This window comes from Schistocerca gregaria, chromosome 3 (assembly GCF_023897955.1).
Source record: "Schistocerca gregaria isolate iqSchGreg1 chromosome 3, iqSchGreg1.2, whole genome shotgun sequence".
NCBI classification, from domain to species: domain Eukaryota; kingdom Metazoa; phylum Arthropoda; class Insecta; order Orthoptera; family Acrididae; genus Schistocerca; species Schistocerca gregaria.
In genome coordinates, this window is record NC_064922.1 from 433153692 (window position 1) to 433176117 (window position 22426).

General features: G+C 37.5%; 1 protein-coding gene across 1 annotated transcript in view; it reads right to left on the reverse strand.

Annotated features, from left to right (window-relative positions):
• LOC126354580 (solute carrier family 22 member 6-B-like) overlaps positions 1-22426 on the reverse strand; it is an 82586-nt gene that overhangs the window by 24453 nt on the left and 35707 nt on the right. Inside the window, exons 4-5 of the mRNA XM_050004326.1 lie at positions 12740-12961; positions 40-254 (exon numbers count right to left, since the gene is read on the reverse strand). Coding sequence (XP_049860283.1) covers positions 40-254; positions 12740-12961 — 437 coding nt within the window. The remainder of the gene's footprint in view (positions 1-39; positions 255-12739; positions 12962-22426) is intronic.

Here is a 22426-nt window from a genome sequence, read left to right on the forward strand (position 1 = left end):
TGGCATTGTTGAAGTATAGACTGGTAAAAATATAAATACCTCTGGGCAAAAATATCATAACAATGGACAGGACACCAGCAATCAGTAAAGTGAGACAGTGTGTAATTCGCCTCCCAAGCAAATTACCAACAAAGTGTGCCACACTTACAGCAGGTATCTGTAGAATTCCTTGTGCAATATAAGCAAGAAAAGGATTTTCTCCAAATGTAGTGTTACTAAAAAGTAAAGTGAACATGGCAAGTGCACTAGCAGACCTGAAAGAAAAAGAATAACGCTAAATTAACATTGGGGTGAAGGATAACATGCACCATCATGCAGTTTACATTCAATGTGGAGTGATATCATGTAATATCTGATCCCTAACATAATTGTTGTAAAATCATAATTGAAGTAAAACCTGCTGCCTGAACATCAATAACATTCCCGTTCACCTAACGTATCTTGTAGTTATAGTTTTGTGAAATATATTAACAGGGTGTAAAAATTACATTTTCTGATTAGCATATAAAAGTAATGTAAGGACGTGTGATGTAACACTGACACTATGACATATAATAGAAGATAAGTTGAAAAAGGGAAAACCTATGTTTACACCAATTGTAGATTTGGACAAAGCTTTTGGCTAAGTTGACTGGATTACATCCATAGAAATTTTGAAGGTAACAAGGATAAAATATGGGGAGCAAAAGTTATTTATATCTTTACAGAAACTACACTGCAGTTGTAATAGTCACAGAACATGAAAGGTAAGTCATAGTTGAGAAATGAGTGACGCAGGATTGTAGACTATCCCTGATGTTATTGAACCTGTATACTGAGCAAATGAAGAATGAACCCAAGAAGAAATTTGGAAAGGCAGTAAAGTTAAGGAAAAACACATTTCCACTTAGCAAGAGTGATGAGAAACATTTCAGATTACATGAGTGATTGGCATGAAAATTTCAACTCTAGCACTGACAACAATCGACAAAGTTCGAGAGTACTGCATAACACGTTTCAGACAAGTACAGGGCATACATAAAGTCTGGGAACACCTTCAATTATTTATTGCACAAGAACTAAACACTGTACAGCTGTCACACATATTTCAATTTGAAGAGAAACTCTGAAAGTTTTTTACCAACATTCGATATGCGAAACATGAGTGACGCGGCAGACGTCAATAATGTAATCAAATTCTTGCCGTACCCATTCCAAGCATGGCATTGTCAACTGTGGCAGTAACTTCCCATATTCTCTCCCAGAGCTGGCTATGGCATGTGGTAGAGGCAGTACATAGACCAGAACGTTAATGTGTCCCCACATAAAAAGTCACACAGAGTGAGATCTGGTGATTGCAGAGGTCATTTCATGTGGCAGCTCCATGTTCAGGTACTCATGAACTTCATGATGAAAATGTGGTGGAGCCCCATCCTGTTCAAAGATGAATGGAGAGTGTAATTGCATTTGTGACATCAGCCATTGCTGCAACATGAGGAATATCCAGTGACAGAGCTTTCGGCAAAGAAGAATGGCCTGTACCGTTTTCAGCCTGACAAGCCACAAAAAATATTTACCTTTGGGAAATCACCCTCAAATTCAATACATTCATGCGGATATTTTGTACCCCAGATTCAACAATTATGCCTGTTCAGTTTCCCATTAGTGTGAAAAGGGGCTTTGTCACTAAAAATTAAGCAATCAACAATGCCATCCCCATCCTCATTCAATTGTTGCAATGCAAAAAAAATTCAAAATTCTTATCTTTATCATCATCACCACCACCTCCACCACCACCACCACCACCACCATCATCGAGCTTCTGCACTAGCTCCAATTTGAATGATTTCATAGTCAGCTTCTGCTGCAGGATTTTCCACCCTGTCATTGGAGCCATTTCGAATTCGCAGGATGCATGATGCATCGATTTCATTGGACTCTTTATGAATCTCTCTCGTACATGCTCCACATTCACTTCACTCACACTGGGACATCCACTTCTACTTTGCCGGGCACTAGAAACCTGTCAAAACGAATGTGTTGGGCCTGTGGTAAATGGCCTTCCTTGTTGGTGGCTTCTTACCGTACTTGGTTCTAAACATCTGTTGAACATGTGAGCACACTTGTTTTTGTTGAACTTCAACACACAGAAAGCTCGTTCTGCACCTGAACTAGGCATGTTTGCAACTAGTGCTGACTATTGGCAAATTACCAAACTATGCTGTGGCCGTATAAACGAAAAAAAAAAAAAAAAAAACCTTTCAGGGTCTCTCTGCAAAATAACATATGTATGATATGTGTATGATGTTTGGTTCTTGTGCAGTAATTAGCAAAATGTTCCCGGTCTTTATGTACACCCTGTTTATTCCAAGTAAAGGGATAAGATATTAAAGACCCACCATGGTTTGACAGCCGTGTTACAAAACTGTTGGAAAATCACTGAGAGCTTCCCAGCAAACTTAAATGTAGTCACAGCCTCACAGAGAAACAAACACTGAATGAAGTGTCAGGAGAGTCTTACATAAGGCATTCAACAGACTTGAAAGTAAAATTCTACCTACCAATTTGACAGAAAATTTTAAGAAGTTTTTATTTTACCTTAAATTAGTACACAGATTGAAGCCATCTGTCCTGACATACTGTGATCATAATGGCATCAAAATGAGGACAACAAAGATAAATACATAATTTTTTTCCAGTGCTGCTTCACTGAGGAAGATGACACACTAATTCCTGTCTTAAATTGTTACATGAACATCAAAATATCAGATGAAATATAAAAGTAAAAACTTCATAGGCTAAGAGCAGCAGCTATAACTTTATTTTTGATGATCAGTTTATACACTCTAAATTGCCATCATTGGAGTTGTAAAGCATATAGATCAAAATTATAATCATAATAGGGTTATACTTGCTTACGTAACATGGACACACACAACAAATCTTGCAGAAATACATCATAATAAAATGCCCATCATCTGTACAGTATATTGTGTTCCATCATAATAAGTCATGTGTGAACAGAGAAATCATCAACACAAACAGAAGAGTCAGGAAGAAGTGTAACATTTTCTCTAATGTTACATTTATTGAAGCAACAAACTCACTGTGAGAACATTTCACAAAGTGTAGCCTGCACAGAAACAACTATGGTAAACAAATTCCATGCAAAGTAATATTGGAAAAAAATTAGCAGCACACAAGAACTGGTGCAGAGACTTACACCACTGTCAATGAGGGAAGAAATAGAAGATACAATACTATATCCAGTAACAGACTCAAAACAGCCACAAGATGAAAGAAGAGAAGAGGAAACATCACACTACCATGCAAAGGAGGGAAAGGCGGTGTCATCACCAGCAAAAGAAGAAGTTGTAGCATAGATCCTGCAGACAAAATACGGGAGAGGAGAAAGAACAAAGAAGCAAGAGGTAGGATTTTTTGTACTAGCAGGTAAAAAGAAAGATGCCATAGAAAATCAAAACATTAACACAAATATTTCTAGTATAAGAATATTGCAGCAGAATGTACAGTATGCATCCAGTAAATTATAACAAATAGAAGTACTAGTAGCTGCAGAGTTACCACATGTGCTTATTATATCAGAACATGGGCTAAAGGGAAATTAAATTAATGTTTACAACATACAGGAATATACAAAAGTTGCTAATTTCTGTAGATTTGAACATAAGAGTGGAGGGGTGGCAGTCTATGTACACAGTAAAATAAAGGGTATCATTCCATGGTCAGTATAAAACTGTACAGAAATGCTGTTTGAAGATGCAGCCGCACAGACTACATACTAAGGGGGGGAAATGCGTGATCATAGGGCTCTACAGGTCACGAAATAGTCAGATAAATGGATTTCTAAAAGAGTTCGACATCCTGTTAGATAAGGCCAGCAGGGTATTCCCTTATGTAATTGTAGCTAGTGATCTAAAGATTAACACACTAAAAGACAACTGCTATACAATGAGTTTTCAATGTCTGATTAAAACTTATGGACTTAATTTAGCAGTAGACAGTCCACAAGATGCTGTAAACACAGAAACATTAATAGACCATGTGGATCACTAATATAGCACAGAGCAGGCAGATAGTACAAGTCATATACAGAACCATTGCAAACCTCTATGTGGCATTAGTTGAATTAGCAGGCAACATAGGAAGGCAACAAAAAATATATGAAGAGCTTAAATAAACTAAGCAAACATACATAGATATGTTACAAAGGCTACTGCAAACCGAAGACTTTAGTGAAGCTTACTTAACAGAAAACCTAGATAAAGGATGGGAATCATTCTTTAATACATTAGACCATTACACAGATATTGCATGTCCATTAGTACATAGGGAAATAAATAAGATGAATAATAAAAATTGGGTCACACTAGGGGTGAAAAGGAATGGGGGAAAAGTATGTATGAAAATTGTCAGCTAAGACAAACCCAAGAAAATAGGGATGCACATAGGGAATAGAAGAAATCATACACAGAATGAAATACTAAATTGACATATTATAAAATCAAGATAGCAACCTCAACAAATATCATGAAGACCATGTTGTCTCTCACAAATGAAGGGAGGAAAGCTGTAGGTGTGGAAACCACTGATAACATAACACTTGAAGTAAATTGGAGGGATCTCAGGGATGCACAAAATGTCAGAAATACTTTAAACAACCATTATATTGAAGTTGTGGACAAATTAATAAAATTATACTTCAAAAATTAACACAATAAACAGCCCATATGAGACAAAATGAGTGTTCCTGATCCCAACCAATAAATCATAAATTTTAAAAATAATACATAGTATAAAAACAAAAACAACATTGAGGGCCTAGATGGTATATCCACAAAACTAATTAAATGCTGTTTACAGTGGGTAATAAGTACACTAGACTGTCTGATAAACTTATCTATACAAAAAGGAATTTTTCCAGTGTGCCTGAAGAATAGTAAAGTAATCTCTATATATATAAAGGAGGCTTCAAAAAAGACCCAGGAAATTACAGACCTATAACAATTACATCTGTACTCTCTAAAATAACAGAAACCATAATAAAAGACAGACTATTACATTTTACACAAACATTCAATATTCTCAATGATGAAGAACATGGGTTCAGAAAGAGCAAATCTACCTAAATAGCAATAGCTAAATTGACAACACATTTAACTAAAGCACTTTATGAACAGAAGGAAGTATGTGGTATGTTCCTGGACCTATCTAAAGCATTTGATTGTGTACACCGTGGCATCCTATTAGAAAAGCTTCACTTATATGGTACAAGGGGGAAAGGCGTAGACATTATTAAATCATTTTTGGAAAATAGAAAGCAGTGTGCAGAAAAAAAGAGCAAAAATTGAAAAACATGATTACAAATGTCTTTTTGAATTTTGAAACTGGCGTATGGGGTTCCTGAAGGCTCCATCCTTGGTTCACTGCTTTTCATTCCGAATGTCAATGATATGACCAAAACAGTAGCTGATGGTGTAGTCATGTATGCAGATGATATTTCATTTGTTGTTACCAGTTCTACAACAGATGACCCGCAAAAGAAGAGTTTGCTAAATATAAAATGTGGAAACAATTATTTCAGTGAAAATATCTCTTCATAAATTGAAACAAAACAACATATATATGCAGATACATGCAAACATAAAACACACCTTGGACAACATTATTGGCAGGCTTGTAGACCAACAGCTATAAATTTCTAAGTGTAGCAGTGGATAGGTAAATGACATAGGAGAATTACATAAGTAACATTTGCAGAAAAATAGGATTCAAACATATTTCTGATGAGAGAAATGTGAAAGTGAATCAACAGACACATACTATAAACAATGTACTATGGACTAACCCATTTGCACCTCTCATATGACATCCTGGTTTGGAACAACTATATACTTAAAAACTAACTGCACTGCATTGCTAAATGGAGAATATCATAAACATAATACAAAAAGAAAAAATGACTATCATACAGAAGGAAGTAGGCTAAAATTATCAGACAAAGAACCTGTAAATGCTAGACCCATACTGTACAACAGTCTACCACAATGTATAAAGATGTTTCTTTTTAAAAGAAAATTAAAAAGGCTTCTGATCAGTATTTGCCCTTACAGTGTTAAATAATATCTTGAAATAAAAAATTAGACAGTGTGTCAGTACGCATTGCAAAGAGAAACTGCAAAAAATGTACCAAGGTGTACAGAATCACTACAGGTATATACATATCTAAAAACCAAAGATTATGTAACTTACCAAACAAAAGCATTGGTATGTTGATAGACACACAAACAAACACAAACACACACAAAATTCAAGCTTTCACAACCCACGTTTGCTTCATCAGGAAAGAGGGAAGGATAGGGAAAGATGAAAGGATGTGGGTTTTAACGGAGAGGGTAAGCAGTCATTCCAATCCCATGAGTGGAAAGACTTACCTTAGGGGGAAAAAAGGACAGGTATACACTCGCACACACACACACACACACATATCCATCTGCACATATACAGACACAAGGAGACATATGTAAAGGCAAAGAGTTTGGGCAGAGATGTCACTCGAGGCAGATGTACAGCGGCAAAGATGTTGAATGACAGGTGAGGTATGAGCGGCGGCAACTTGAAATTAGCGGAGGTTGAGGCCTGGTGGGTAATGGGAAGAGAGGATATACTAAAGGGAAAGTTCCCATCTCCAGAGTTCTGATAGGTTGGTGTTAGTGCGAAGTATCCAGATAACCTCGACGGTGTAACACTGTGCCAAGATGTGCTAGCCATGCATCAAGGCATATTTAGCCATAGGGTGATCCTCATTACCAACAAACACTGTCTGCCTGTGTCCATTCATGCGAATGGACAGTTTGTTGCTGGTCATGCCCACATAGAAAGCTTCACAGTGTAGGCAGGTCAGTTGGTAAATCACATGGGTGCTTTCACATGTGGCTCCGCCTTTGATCGTGTACACCTTCTGGGTTACAGGACTGGAGTAGATGGTGGTGGAAGGGTGCATGGGACAGGTTTTACACCAGGGGCAGTTACAAGGGTAGGAGTCAGAGGGTAGGGAAGGTGGTTTGGGGATTTCGTAGGAATGAACCAAGAGGTTACAAAGGTATGGTGGACGACAAAAAGACACTCTTGGTGGAGTGGGAAGGATTTCATGAGGAATGGATCTCATTTCAGGGCAGGATTTGAGGAAGTTGTATCCCTGCTGGAGAGCCACATTCAGAGTCTGATCCAGACCCGGAAAGTATCCTGTCACAAGTGGGGCACTTTTGGGGTTCTTCTGTGGGAGGTTCTGGATTTGAGGGGATGAGGAAGTGGCTCTGGTTATTTGCTTCTGTACCAGGTCAAGATGGTAATTGCAGGATGCAAAAGCTGTTTTCAGGTTGTTGGTGTAATGGTTCAGGGATTCTGGACTGGAGCAGATTCGTTTGCCACGAAGACCTAGGCTGTAGGGAAGGGACCGTTTGATATGGAAATTGTGGCAGCTGTCATAATCGAGGTACTGTTGCTTGTTGGTGGGTTTGATGTGGCAGATGTGTGAAGCTTGACCTCCATCTGTCCAATGGCCAATGGCCACAATGTTTATGCAAAATGTCATACATGCAGCACAAGTTACACAAGCTCATGTGCACACAATACATGAATGGCAACAGATGTTTCCAACTACCACCAGATGGCACAGGAAATGTGAATAGCCAGAAGTATATCATAACATATTAAGCATGAGGGAGACATTACATCCCTGGAATACACAAACTGATTTTTAAAAACCAATTTTTTTAAAAATTGTGATTAAATCTGTTAAAATATTGTAAAAGAAAGGGTTTTACATCAATTGTACTAACTTACTACATATATAATCACATGTATACATGGCAAGAGCAATGTAGAATATTTAGCAGTATCAAATAAGCTTAGAGGAGATCATTCAAGGTTAAGCGATAAAATAACAGACGCAATGAGGAAAGTACATATCACAAGATGTTGGTAGTTTATAAAACCTATGTAGTTCTCAATCTCAGTATGCATTCATCTGTTGTATGAACATGAGCTTGGATAGCTGGTGCATCATGCACAACAATTTATGTAAACCTTGTTTTATACTTGAAAGGCTTATGTATAACATTCTTCGTGTTCCTGGATTGACTTTGAATGATGTGACAATATATTGTACAGATGATGAAGATTCATTGAGGTGTATCTGCATAAGGGGTGTGTGAGAGATAAATGTTATGTAAATATGTACCACATCCCATCATATCTGACCTCATTATGATTATAATTCCCATCTATACATTGCACAGATCTGATGGTGGGAACTGAGATTGCTCAAAACAGACACCAGAAATAAAGGTACAATTATTTATACTGACTGTCAAAGTTTTTACCTTTATATTTCATGTTATTCTAGATCACTCACATACTTGAGTAACATCAAGCATGTACAAAATATCAGATAATGAAGTAAGTGACCATATAACAGAAAAGAAACTAAAATTGCTCAAAAAGGACTGGCTACTGGACTTTATGGGATACCAGTAAAAGTGTAGATAGCATATGCAGAACTTGTTCCTCTTCTAACAGTAGTGTACCACAGGTTGCTGGAGGAGTGAAGTATTCCCAACAATGGAAAAAGATTGCGGCTCATAGCAGAGGCTTAAAACCATATGCATATACTCTGAAGAGCCAAAGAAACTGGTACATCTACGTAATATAGTGTAGAGGCCCCACGAGCACACAGAAGTGCCTCAACATGATTTGGCATGGACTCTGATAATGTCTGAAGTAGTGCTAGAGTGAATTGCCACCATGAACCCTGCAGGGCTATCCATAAGAGCATGAGGGAGTGGAGATCTCTTCTGAACAGCAAGTTCCAAGGCATACCAAATATGCTCAATAATGATCATGTCTCAGGAGTTTGGTGGCCAGCATAATTGTTTAATCTCATAAATGTGTTCCTGGAGCAATTCTAGACAGGTGGGATGTCGCATTGTCCAGCTGGAATTTCCAAAGTCCATCGGAAAGCATAATGGACATGAATGTGGTCAGACAGGATGATTATGTACATGTCACCTGTCAGAGTCATAGCTAGATGTATCAGGGGTCACATATCACTCCAACTGCCCCACTCCATTACAGAGTGTCCACCAGCTTGAACAGTCCCCTGCTGACATGCAGGGCCCATGGATTCGTGTTATTGTCTCCATATCTGTACAAGTCCATTCCTTTGATACAATTTCAAATGAGACTCTGACTAAGCAACATGTTTCTTGTCATCAACAGTCCGATGGTGTTGATGGGCATTGGAAAAGTGTAAACTATGTGTTTTGCAGTCATCAATGGTACAGGAGCGAGCCTTCAGCTCCAGAAGCTCATATTCATGATGTTTTGTTGAATGGTTCATACACTGACACTTGTTGATTGCCCAGCACTGAAATCTGCAGCAATTTGCAGAAGGGTTGTCTCTGTCATGCTCAGTGATTCTTTTCAGTTGTTATTGCTCCCGTTCTTGCAGCATCTTTTCCCAACCACAGCAATTTTGGAGATTTGATGTTTCACCAGATTCCTGATAGTCATGGTACATTCATGAAACAGTCCTATGGGAAAATCCTCACTTCATCATTACCTCAGAGATGCTCATGTGCTGGCTAACACAATGTTCAAACTCACTTAAATCTTGATAACCTGCCATTATAGCAGCAATAACTGACCTAACAACTGTGCCAGACACTTGTTGTCTTATATAGGTGTTGCTGACATCAGCACCATATTATGCCGGTTTACATATCTCTGTATTTGAATGCTCATGCCTTTACCACTTTTTTGGTGCTTCAGCATATCTCTCATGTTGGGCAAGGGGTGCCAGTTGGCCCTTAACATAAAATAAATTTAATGCATTGTGTTTAATTGGCAGAAGGCCCCATTGCTGTATGATTATATTTGATTGTAGAACAATCATTGGAAGCAGTCACATGCACGCAATCTCAATGAGTTTGCATATGGCATAGTTCAGAGTGGAACAAACATATAAAACTATATGAAGGTAAGAGCACGTCACAACAAGATTCATAGGAAGATTCTTTGAGAAATATAGTACACCCACAAAGGCGATAGCTTACAAAAGCCTCATTCAACAAATACTTTAATATTTCTAGTGAGTCAGTGCTCCGCATCAAATAGGATTTAAAGGGGAAATGGAGAAGATCCCAAAAAAAGCAATGTTCCTTTACAGGTTTATTTAAGTGAAACGAAAAGCAAAAGCATCACAGAGATATTCAGACAACTCCAGAGGTAGACACTGCAAGAGACATTCTCTATCATGGTGTGGTATACTATTAAAGTTCAGAAATGATAAATTCCCAGAAGAGTTGAACATTATATTGCTTACTCTTATGTGAAGCTAATGAAAATACTTGTTGTGGCCTTCATTCTTGAGACTGGTTTGATGCAGCTCTCCATGCTACTGTAACCTGTGCAAGCTGCTTCATCTCCCAGTACCTACTGCAACCTACATCCTTCTGAATCTGCTTAGTGTAGTCATCTCTTGGTCTCCCTCTACGATTTTTACCCTCCATGCTGCCCTCCAATATGAAATTGGTGATCCCTTGAAGCCTCAGAACATGTCCTACCAACCGATCCCTTCTTCTGGTCAAGTTGCGCCACAAACTTCTCTTCTCCCCAATCCTATTCAATACTTCCTCATTAGTTATGTGATCTACCCATCTAATCTTCAGCATTCTTCTGTAGCACCACATTTTGAAAGCTTCTATTCTCTTCTTGTCCAAACTATTTATCATCCATGATTCACTTCCATAAATGGCTACACTCCATACAAATACTTTCAGAAACGACTTCCTGACACTTAAATCTATACTCCATGTTAACAAATTTCTCTTCTTCAGAAACACTTTCCTTGCCATTGCCAATCTACATTTTATATCCCCTCCACTTCAACCATCATCAGTTATTTTGCTCACCAAATAGTAAAACTCCTTTACTACTTTAAGTGTCTCATTTCCTAATCTGATTCCCTCAGCATCACCTGACTTAATTCGACTACATTCCATTATCCTCATTTTGCTTTTGTTGATGTTCATCTTATATCCTCCTTTCAAGACACGATACATTCCGTTCAACTGCTCTTCCAACTCCTTTGCTGCCTCTGACAGAATTACGATGTCATCGGCGAACCTCAAAGTTTTTATTTCTTCTTCAGAATTTGAAAGAGAGTATTCCAGTCAACATTGTCAAAAGCTTTCTCTAAGTCTACAAATGCTAGAAACGTAGGTTTGCCCTTCCTTAATCTAGCTTCTAAGATAAGTCATAGGGTCAGTATTGCCTCACGTGTTCCAACATTTCTACGGAATCTGAACTGATCTTCCCTGAGGTCGGGTTCTACCACTTTTTCCATTCGTCTGTAAAGAATTCGCATTAGTATTTTGCAACTGTGACTTATTAAACTGACATTTCAGTAATTTTCACACTTGTCAACACCTGCTTTCTTTGGGATTGGAATTATTATATTCTTCTTGAAGTCTGAGGGTATTTCGCCTGTCTCATACATCTTGCTCACCAGATGGTAGAGTTTTCTCAGGCCTGGCTCTCCCATGGCTGTCAGTAGTTCCAATGGAATTTTGTCTACTCCGGGGGCCTTGTTTCAACTCAGGTTCAACTATGAAGGTGAAATTAGAAAAACTTGGGCTTACACGTAGGCTTCTCTCTCATCTTTCTTGCTATGAACCATTCATGGCAAACATGACAAGGGGGAAGTGGTAGTGACACAGTTAGTACCCACCACCACAGACCTTAAGATTGCCTGCAGAGTACAGCTGTATAGATACGTAGAAGAAATAAAAAGTCTAAGGTTTGCTGAAGAATATGTGATTCAGTCAGATAGCAAAGGACTTGGAAGAATTGTTGAATGGAGTGATTAGTGCCTTGAAAATGTAATATGAAAAAGAGCAAAAGTAGAATAAGGCTAAAAGAATGCAGCCAAATTAATTCAGGTGATGCTAAGGGGATTGAATTAGGAAATTAGACAGTGAAATCCGTAAATCAGGTTTGTTATTTGGGGAAAAACAGAACCAATACTGATGATGACCGAACTAGAGATGATGTAAATTTCATATTGACAATACTGTGGGAAGCATTTTTAAAGGAGAGAAATTTACCAAGATATAATAGCAATTTAAATGTTAGAGAGTATCTTCTGATGGCATATGTGTGGAGTGTAGCTTCATATAGAAGTGAAATATGTATAATATGCATTTCAGACAAGCAGACAGGAAGAGATAAGAAGCTTTTGAAATGTGGTGCTATAGAAGAATGCTGAAGATTAGATGGGTAGTTTGAGTAAAAATAATGAACTGAATCAAACCATTGAAAAGAAATTTGTGACACACTTTCAGTAAAATAAGGGATCATATGATGGGACACATCCTGCTGTATCTTAGAAATGTCAATTCAGTAATGACAATGGAAGGAATTTGAAGTGGATGGTGATAGAGAAGATAAAATATGAGATTTTCTGTGGGTGTTTCATTTACTTAGTATGTTATAACTGTACATAACCATCATTGAAATGTTGACTCCTACTTTCATCATATAATCCCGTATAATGACAATATCATCAATTTTAAATGAATTTGCTTATGCGCAGTAAGAAATGTTTTGTGCAATAGTGTCTTTTGCATACATATGGTAACTGAGGATTGCAGAACCTACATAAGCTTAAGGTACATACTTGCCACACATTAAAAGAACAGTATTCTTGAATAGGTTTTTGTTGGTGAAGATAGTTTTCACACTCATGTTTGGACTTCTTTGTTGAGACAATATAGTCAGCTTGCTGAACATATCTTGTGATACTGGCTTGCCATTTACATTAGCAATATGTTGAAGAACCTTGAGAGCCTCTTCTGGATGGCCCTTGCTAATATACCATCGAGGAGATTCAGGTAGATACCTGCAGAACATAATTTATCAAGGTACCACCACATTTTCATTGCAGAAATTCAATTTCATATTTAACATATTAACTGACTCTACTGGTCACAAACATTTTGAAAAAGTAGTAGGCCTATTTATGAACTGTCTTGGCAGATTAGAGTGTACTTTAAGTACCATGCCTGCATAGCTCAGTAGGTAGGAATATAACAAACAGAAGTCAATGTTCCTGGTCCATGTTCCAGTCCAGAAATTAGTTTTAATTAGGAAGTATCAGAGCAGCACTCACTCTGCTGCAGAGTAAAGTATTCAGTGTTTATGGTAGAAGTGAAATCTGATGAAGTGGAGCTATTCCTCCTCACCACATTTCAAGATATTCTATTTAATCAAATGTAATATAACCCAGGATAAATAAACCGCCATGGTCCATCATATTAATGACTTGTCAGGTAATACTTATAACATGAGACTTTTGCAGATGATTGAGTTACATTACGTTGTACTGTCTGGAAGTGCTGCACAAATATTCAGTCCTGTCTTCATTAGATTTCAAACTGATGCAAAAACTGCCAACATGTCTTAAATGTTTATAAATGTAATCAAAAAATCATAAAAATTTAAAAATCTACTTATTATCAAGTGATACAGATAATGAAGGATTAAATCTCATTAAAAACTGAATTCAGGAATCAAACATTTTTGTACACCATTGATCATTTTCCATGAAATCAGTTTCATCACTGTAACATAAAACAGAATGTAGTAACACATATGGGTACTTTAAAAATAAAGTAGGTTAGTGTTAGTTAACTATACCACATATATTGAACACAGCAATAATAAAGTAGACCACAGGAAAATTTCAAAAAGCTAGTGCCCGTACGTTATAGTGTAATACAGTATAGTACAAACCCTGTGCAACAGCATTGGGGTAGAGCATACAGGACCTAATTGTATGAACTGCAGAAACGTAAGTACACAAAATGTAAACACAACACACAATAATATAATAAACTATAGGAAACTTTGTTAAATGCTAATATTCTCCAGAGGCACCTCAAAGAATTCTTTAATATGATAAAATGGGTTATCTGATATGCAGCTGTACCACTTTGCTTGCACACACGCATGCACTTTTGTTGAGTACTCTGGTCCTAGCAAAAAAGAGGATGACAGTGCTCCATGTGACACATTATGCACAGGACCTCTATTCTATTTTTAAAATATTCTTGATGTGAGGGGATCATTCACATACAATCAGATCTTATGACATACAAGTACATAACAGTAAAAGTCCTGAGTACATCACCCTTAGGTAATATAAGCTCACTAAATCCCTAAGTTTGAAAATTAGGTATGACACCCTGAGATATATTTTCGTGCAGATGATTGATATGTTCCAGTGGAATTTGGAGTCAATGCAAACACCTAAAAGCTTTAGTGATTTATTTTCTACTTTATTTGACACTCCCATTAAGAGTTATTGGGTTTTATTGCAGGGTGTATACACGGACAAGGAAAAAAATTCGTAGATTTTTCCTGGATTTCCCGGTTAAAAATACACTTTCTCCCAGGGGAAAACACAATTTTTCCGTGTTAAGAGACAGTATAATTTCCCTCAGAACTGCAAAACTTATCAATCCTTTGAATGGTCACGATTTTATACGTGCGCGTAGAGTTTCCCGGTACTTTACATAACGAAACTTAGGGAAAAAGACATGTCTTGGAAATATCTTTGATGTGCAGCAACATGTATGCTGCATATTTTTGTATTACAAAAGTATAAATTGAAATTCCACCAACCACCACATGCTACTTTCCAAATAATTGAAATCAAGATTGTGATGCACTTTCGTAAGCTAGTCATAGCTCATGTCGCATTACCTCACTAGCCAATGACAGCGAATATTCAGAGCACAGGACATGTGATGTAGTCAACTAAAGAGAAATATCATTGTTAAGTAGCACCAACACATAAACAGGGAAAGTTAATAGTTTAATTAATATACATAGTGTTGTTACAAGAAATGCAAAACTGTCACACACAAAATTGGTCTCGAAGGTCAATTAGCTGCAAGAGAAGCTAAGCTTTTGCATATAATGTTGATCTTTTTGGCACATGTTACACTTTAAGATATATCAACACAAATGTGCCAGTAAAATTTTTAATGACATAAATGTCTGACCTTCAGGGTTCAAAATTCTTCTAAATGGCTTGTCATCAAAGAGTTGATTTTTAAATGAGAGTCAAACACTCTTTGATTTAAGAAATTCATGGTACATTACTGCACATAGTTCAAGTTACATAAAAGGATATTTACTCTGAAAGTAATCCTTTTCAAACCACCATTCGCAATATTTTCCTGCAACCTGTTAAAAATAGGTTTGTGTCAGCAGTTGCGAGAGAGCGCAGATAACAGGCAACACCGCACTTGCACAGCTACCATGACGTAGGAAGCCCATTATTACGTATGTGTAAAACATTAAAAGATCATACATTATGTCATAAAAGAAACAAGACATTAGAGAATACTGCATGAGCATCGGAATTTCGTGAAGCATACTAAAATGTGCACATTTAAAGTGCATGCGAAAGGTGCACGCTGGCTGCGGTGGCTGAGTGATTCTAGGTGCTTCAGTCCGGAACCGCGCAAGTGCTACAGTCGCAGGTTTGAATCCTGCCACAGGCATGGATGTGTGTGATGTCGTTAGGTTTAAGTAGTTCTAAGTTCTAGGGGACTGATGACCTTAGATGTTAACTCCCATAGTGCTCAGAGCCATTCAAACCAATTTTTTTTTTTTTTAACTGCACATTCATATGTCTAGATTCTCAATGAAGTAGACCTCGACCTGATAGTAAGCTTTTCAGTGTGGTTTTCGGGATGTAAATTTTCTTGGAGCACCAGCACTGTATTATATCATGTTTGGTTCTTTATTGTGGCATAAGGCCATACATGTTAGAAGATGAAAACATGCACTTGAAATGCCTTAAACAGTTGAAACTAGCCAGTACTGTGGAATTAAGCATTTTGTTTCAAATACTGCATCTGCAGAAAAGGTTAATAAAAGTCAAATTTCTTTAGCAAACAGAGAAAAATAACTTCATTGTTCTGCAAGGTGATTAATGTTTGACTGTCAGAAAGGTGAAAATAAAATAAATCCTGAAACTAATAACATATTTTAACTTTCTTTAATTATGTGAATGTATTTTTATTTGTAAGGCACTGCAGTCATGGACTGTGCAGCTGGTCCCGGCAGAGGTTCGAGTCCTCCCTCGGGCATGGGTATCTGTGTTTGTCCTTAGGATAATTTAGGTTAAATAGTGTGTAAGCTTAGGGACTAATGACCTCAGCCCTTAAGTCCCATAAGATTTCGACACACATTTGAACATTTTTTGTGTTTTAATTCACTTTATAGCTCCCGGCCACAGATATTCGTTTTGTTTTCATTAGACTTGAGTAAATGAAGGGGAACCAGCGCAAGATCACTAAACATAAACTCGGGTCACGTGGAGGCTACCCACTCTGTGCATCAGCCCCAGGTCTACGATATTTGAGAACTGGGGCAATACTAAAAAGATCAAATTTTCAAAAATATGTTCATCTTGTAGCGCACATCTTTCTGAAAAGTCTGAAACATAAAACATAAGTGTTCGAGGAAATGTAAGACATCTTATTTGGTCTTAAGTGTACCAAAGTGCAGTGCCACACCTCTTGATATAGCATTCTTCCATAGCATGTCACTGTATTTCACTCTGTGGAATTGAAACGTGTATATTTTGTAATGGATGCCATCAAACCTACACAGGTCAATGGAAACTGAAATGCCCTGTGGTGCCTCTCTTGCACCCAGCCTGCCCCCCCCCCCCCCCCCCCCCTTTTTCTTTTTTTTAAAAAAGGGATTATTTGTAATTGGGAGAACAAGAACTCTTCAGAAAATTAGCACTCTCTATTGTCTATTAGCTAATAAGTTGCTGTTTTGTGTGACATAAAATTAAATATAGGATACATAAAACCAATAAAGACAAGAGACAACTTCACATTTCTTCAGTCCTTAGCTCCTAGCATTTTTTTCTCTAATCTTGCTACTGCTTTACATGGCATGCTTTCCTTTCTGTGAAAGAATCTATTACCTCATCAAATATTTTGCTACATGAAAAATCGAAATGTCGTTATCTAGTACCGAAAAAGCTGTTAATACAAATAATACCCAAGACTGGTGTGGTTTCTCAATCTGATTATGTCTGTTTTGTCACTATCTGCTAGATAAAACAAAATAGGCCTTTCTAATATTGCTGCAATTTTGTAACACACACCAAATAAACGAGACTGTTTTGGCACAAATGGTCATTTTTATAACATGACAGAATGTAATTCACAAAGTACCAATATCAAATGCCTATAAAGCCTACTGCAAGCAAAAAACTATGTTAGGAAATAGTTTCACATTTCATTAATATACACCAGTTTCTCAAGCATAAGATTGAAAAGTAGTATTACAAAATTTTTATACAAATTTGGAATTGTCTTATACTTGCATAATTTGTGTGATGTCCCCATTTCTTCTCCTTCCTCTTTCTTAAAAACAATCTTGTCATCAAGAATTCTGTAGCTATTTCTGCCATTGTCAAAATTTGTTCGCCGATTAAAGTCACAAACCCTGCCAGATCACAGGTTAGTTATCCCACAATTGTTCTCCGATTAGGCATTGTTACATATTCATACGACACGTTTTCCACATTACTTCCAGGACAGAACTTAATTTGCTGCTAGCCAGGGACTGTAAAACTGGTCCTTACTAGTGTAGCAATCTGGCAAAAAATTTTATGTCAAATTTTCATTTTCTTGGATACACCAAGAAGATAATATGTAATCTTTCTCACCTGTTATTCCTGTTAGTCGTTTATTTCCATTCTGGTACTATGAATCTATGGATTTTGCTAGTATTTATAACAAAGCTGAATAATTGCAAACCCAATCAACCACATAGGCAACTGGCGTTCATCCGTTCGTCTTTACTCCGCTCAGCTCGTATAGCCATGTCCCCTTTTGTCTGCAGAAAGTTTATTTCTAGATGTGACGATGATTCTCCTAACAGAGACATCATTCACACTATGCACACATTCAAAAATCAACTTATGATTCATTCAGAAATCAACTTAGAATGTGTTCAAAAATCTACAGGGATGCATTTCAAAACCGTATGAATAATTGATAGACCAAAATGTGCGGGATGCTAGGCGCTTTGTAAAACAAGTTTCCCCCCCCCCCCCCCCCCCCACACAGGAATATCAATATGGTGCCCGCTTTTCCCGGTAGCATCTAGTTGCTTGCTGTGGCTGCTTGCACAGCCAACAGCCACTTTTCTGTAGCCAGAAGTGGGAGAATCTGCTACTCAAACACAACTCAACTGTGCATGTGCCTGCTCGTAACTGCTAAAACGAATCTAATGTAATCAGTTGTGACTTCATGCTCATCGGAGGCAATTTGTTTTTATGAAGCATTGCATAGTCTTCCTAAAGCCTTTGACACATTGTGCTGTTGGCAGCAGCTTGCATGAGCACTGTGTGTCGTCGTCTCGCATTTCCTTTGCAATTCAAGTTATTTTCGTTTTTTTCTCTCATTTATGTTTTATTGTTGAAGTTTTATTCTGCAGAATGGGGATACAGCAATATCCTTTGGTAGAGTTTCAGTTCTTCCCAGTCAAAATTACAAAAAATTAACCAGAAACTAAAACAATGAAAAATTCCTGGAATTCTAAAAAAATTTCCAAGTTTTTCCCAGTTTTCTCCCGAATGAAAAAATTCCTGGGTTTTTCCCAGATCTCCTGGTTGTCCCAGGTCGTACGCACCCTGTATTAGGATTACACAGAAGTATTAGATTCAAATTAGTCACAGGCCATATCAACAGTTTCTTTTGCTATCCTATTCAGATCTGAAAGCCTTCAACACATCGTAAGTAGTGTCGTATCATCGGCATAAACATATGATAGTGAGCTATATTATTAGGTAAATCATTGATTGCTCTAATGAAGAAGGGTCTAAGAATAGATCCTTCGGGGACTTCTCTACTGGTTTCCATCAAAGAGGAATTTATATTTCTGAGACAAATTGTTTTCTGTTGCTTAAATAAGAATACATTACATTTAATGTGCTACCATACACACCATAAAACTCCACCTTCCTTGGTAGTATGTCAACAGGAAATGCAATCTAATGCTTTGATTGGATCACATAATAGCAGAGATACCATGCTTTTGTCTTCGTGAGCTGTTCAAGTTTGGTACACCATTTCCAAAATGGCTGCTGTTGTTTTTCTGCCCTTGCTAAAACCAAACTGATTGTTACATAGGAACTTGTTTTTCTCAGATTAGTTGCTTATTTGTGTATATAGCTTTGAAAATATTGACACAATTTTAAAATTTGAAGCAAAATCATCAGAACAACAAAATATATATATTTCATTTCCTTTAAAAGAAAAAAAAGGCAAGAAGAAGAAGAAAGAAAGAAAGAAAGAAAAACACATCATAACATTAATGTAAGAACTATATGGTGTTGTTGTGGTCTTCAGTCCTGAGACTGGTTTGATGCAGCTCTCCATGCTACTCTATCCTGTGCAAGCTAAAAAAACTATATACAACATAGCAAACAATGAGACTGGGAAAATGAATTTGGAAAATTGATTTGAAAATAAATAAAGAACAGGCCAAAAAACTACAGAAACTTTTAATACCTACTTTTTTGTAGGTAATTTACATTTGATTATATACTTAGTGGAATACTAACTGTTTTTTAGGAAATAAATAAAGCAACTCAAGAAGTCACTACATAGAAGTGATTTGTGTGCACATGCAATGATTTAAATTAACAAGTAATTGGAATGTGTGCAAAAACTGCCCATAAAATAGGAATTAGGGGCGTCTTGTGCGTGGAATATAAGTATTGGTAACACGGGAAGTGTGTGAAAATAAACATGAAGTACATAAACAATGAAGATCACTGGTTATCCCATCAGTGCACTGAACAAACAGCAGAAAAAATTAAATAATCCAAAGATAAGAAAATATTTGTATTATAACATTATGTATCATAATCATTTCCAAATGCAAGGCATGTTATAAAACTTAATATACTAGATTTTTATAGGAGGGTTGTACCAAAAGTAAGGTTCCCAATGAGCTACAGCCTCAAGGGAAGGTACTAGGCTAAATCTGACAACAGTGCCATGCGCAGTGGTTCTCACACTCTCGAGCCCACCTTTCTGTGATTTGCTATGTCACTCAGTGTTGGCTTGGTGGCCATCAAAGATGGAAATGTTTATCGCCGCTCCCGCCAAGTGTGAGGTTCGATCAGTGATTGAGGTTCTCCACACAAGGAAGTTACCACCCATGGAGATTCATTGACAACTGACTGGGGTTTATCATGAAGAGTGCATGTCGATTCAGCACATCCTCAAATGGTGCAGGGACTTTAAAAAGCACATAGGATATGGTTTACAAACTAAGCATGGAAATACTGTGTCACTTTCTACATGGGAATGACAACTAACAACTGACTGACTGCACAAATGGCCACTGCCAAACTGCAGCAAAGAGGTAGCATGACCATCTAGCTGCTGAACATGCTACCAAACAATGTGCTTCAGTTTATGTCTGTTTCACAACCCATGCCCCTTCTGAATTCTTCCCAGCAATATCAGCTTTTCTGAAATGCACAGATTTGAACTCTCCTACAACATTGTCTTCATTCCCAGAACTTCCCTTGCCTCAGCCTTCACTAGTCCCTTTCCTCCATCAACTTATCGCCTTCCTTGCTCCCTGTTGAACACCACCCACACCCCTTCTGTTGAACCAACACACTCAATAGTCTTTTCCCCTTCTCCACTTCTCTCCTCTTCCCTTAACCTTTCCCTCTCCCATTCTACAACTGCCCCCTCCCATCCCCTAGAATATTATCTTGTCACTGCATCTAGCAGCCATATCCTGCCCTCACCATGTCCCTGCATGCTTCCATGGGCAGCAGGTCATCTTCCACCACCCCAACCCTGCCATCTCTTCTTCTACACACCCCACACCTCCTCCTCACCTCACCGAACACCACAGCAAATTGCTGCTCTTGTTGGAGACAATTGCAGGCACCAGCACCATGAGTGTTCTGTTCTCAAACGGATCAATGCCTCTTCCATGTAGTGAGTGATGATCTACTCTTTCCGTATTTTTGTTAGGTCATGCTGGACTTCCCATAGAATTATAGGTTTGATGACCATATTTTTTATAATTTTAATCAGCTCTCTTTAGAACTTCTTTATATGAGTTTGCAGGAAGTGACATAATGGCTGCTCAGGCCAAGGGGAGAAAGCAGCACATATTTTATAACCAGAACCTAAAAGTTAATGGCACAAAATACCAGTTACTGTAGTGCAGGTTACCCATTTCACAGATCTGTAAATAACATGGCATTTATTACTGTGTATTATATAATACATGTACCACACTAGTAATACTTTTTCTGATATAATGAAATAGTACTGTCTATGACTAAATAAAGAAAACTATATAATATGGGCTAATTTTTGCATTGCAAAGCCATTCAATAAAATCAGGAGGAGAGAGTGCCAACATACATCTGAACACAATACTGTTGCTAGATAGAAGCTGTTATGTCTGTTAATGGCAACTATCTAACAAAGTAAATCAAGTATCATTTATCTTATGGGCAGATATACTATCATAAGCACATTAAACAGTTGTAGGAAGGCTCATAGGTAAGTTTTTACCTCAACCATCTGACTAAAAATTTTGGTTGAAGTCACCATGTGAATTTCTTTTGGCTTTTGATATTTACATCCTTATGGAGTAGGTATTAAAAACATGGAGAAGATATAAAAACTTTGAGGTTTGCTGATAACATTGTAATTCTGTCAGAGACAGCAAAGGACTTGGAAGAGCAGTTAAACAGAATGGATAGTGTCTTAAAAGGATATAACATGAACATCAACAAAAGCAAAACGAGGATAATGGAATCTAGTCAAATTAAGTCAGGTGATGCTGAGGGAATTAGATTAGGAAATGAGACACTTAAATTAGTGAAGGAGTTTTGCTATTTGGGGAGCAAAATAACTGATGATGGTCCAACGAGAGAGGATATAAAATGTAGACTGTCAATGGCAAGGAAAGCGTTTCTGAAGAAGAGAAATTTGTAAACATCGAGTATAGATTTAAGTGTCAGGAAGTCGTTTCTGAAAGTATTTGTATGGATTGTAGCTATGTATGGAAGTGAAACATGGATGACAAATAGTTTGGACAAGAAGAGAATAGAAACTTTCGAAATGTGGTGCTGAAGAAGAAAGCTGAAGATTAGATGGGTAATCATATAAGTATACACTAAGCAGATTCAGAAGGGTGTAGGTTGCAGTAGGTACTGGGAGATGAAGAAGCTTGCACAGGATAGAGTAGCATGGAGAGCTGCATCAAACCAGTCTCAGGA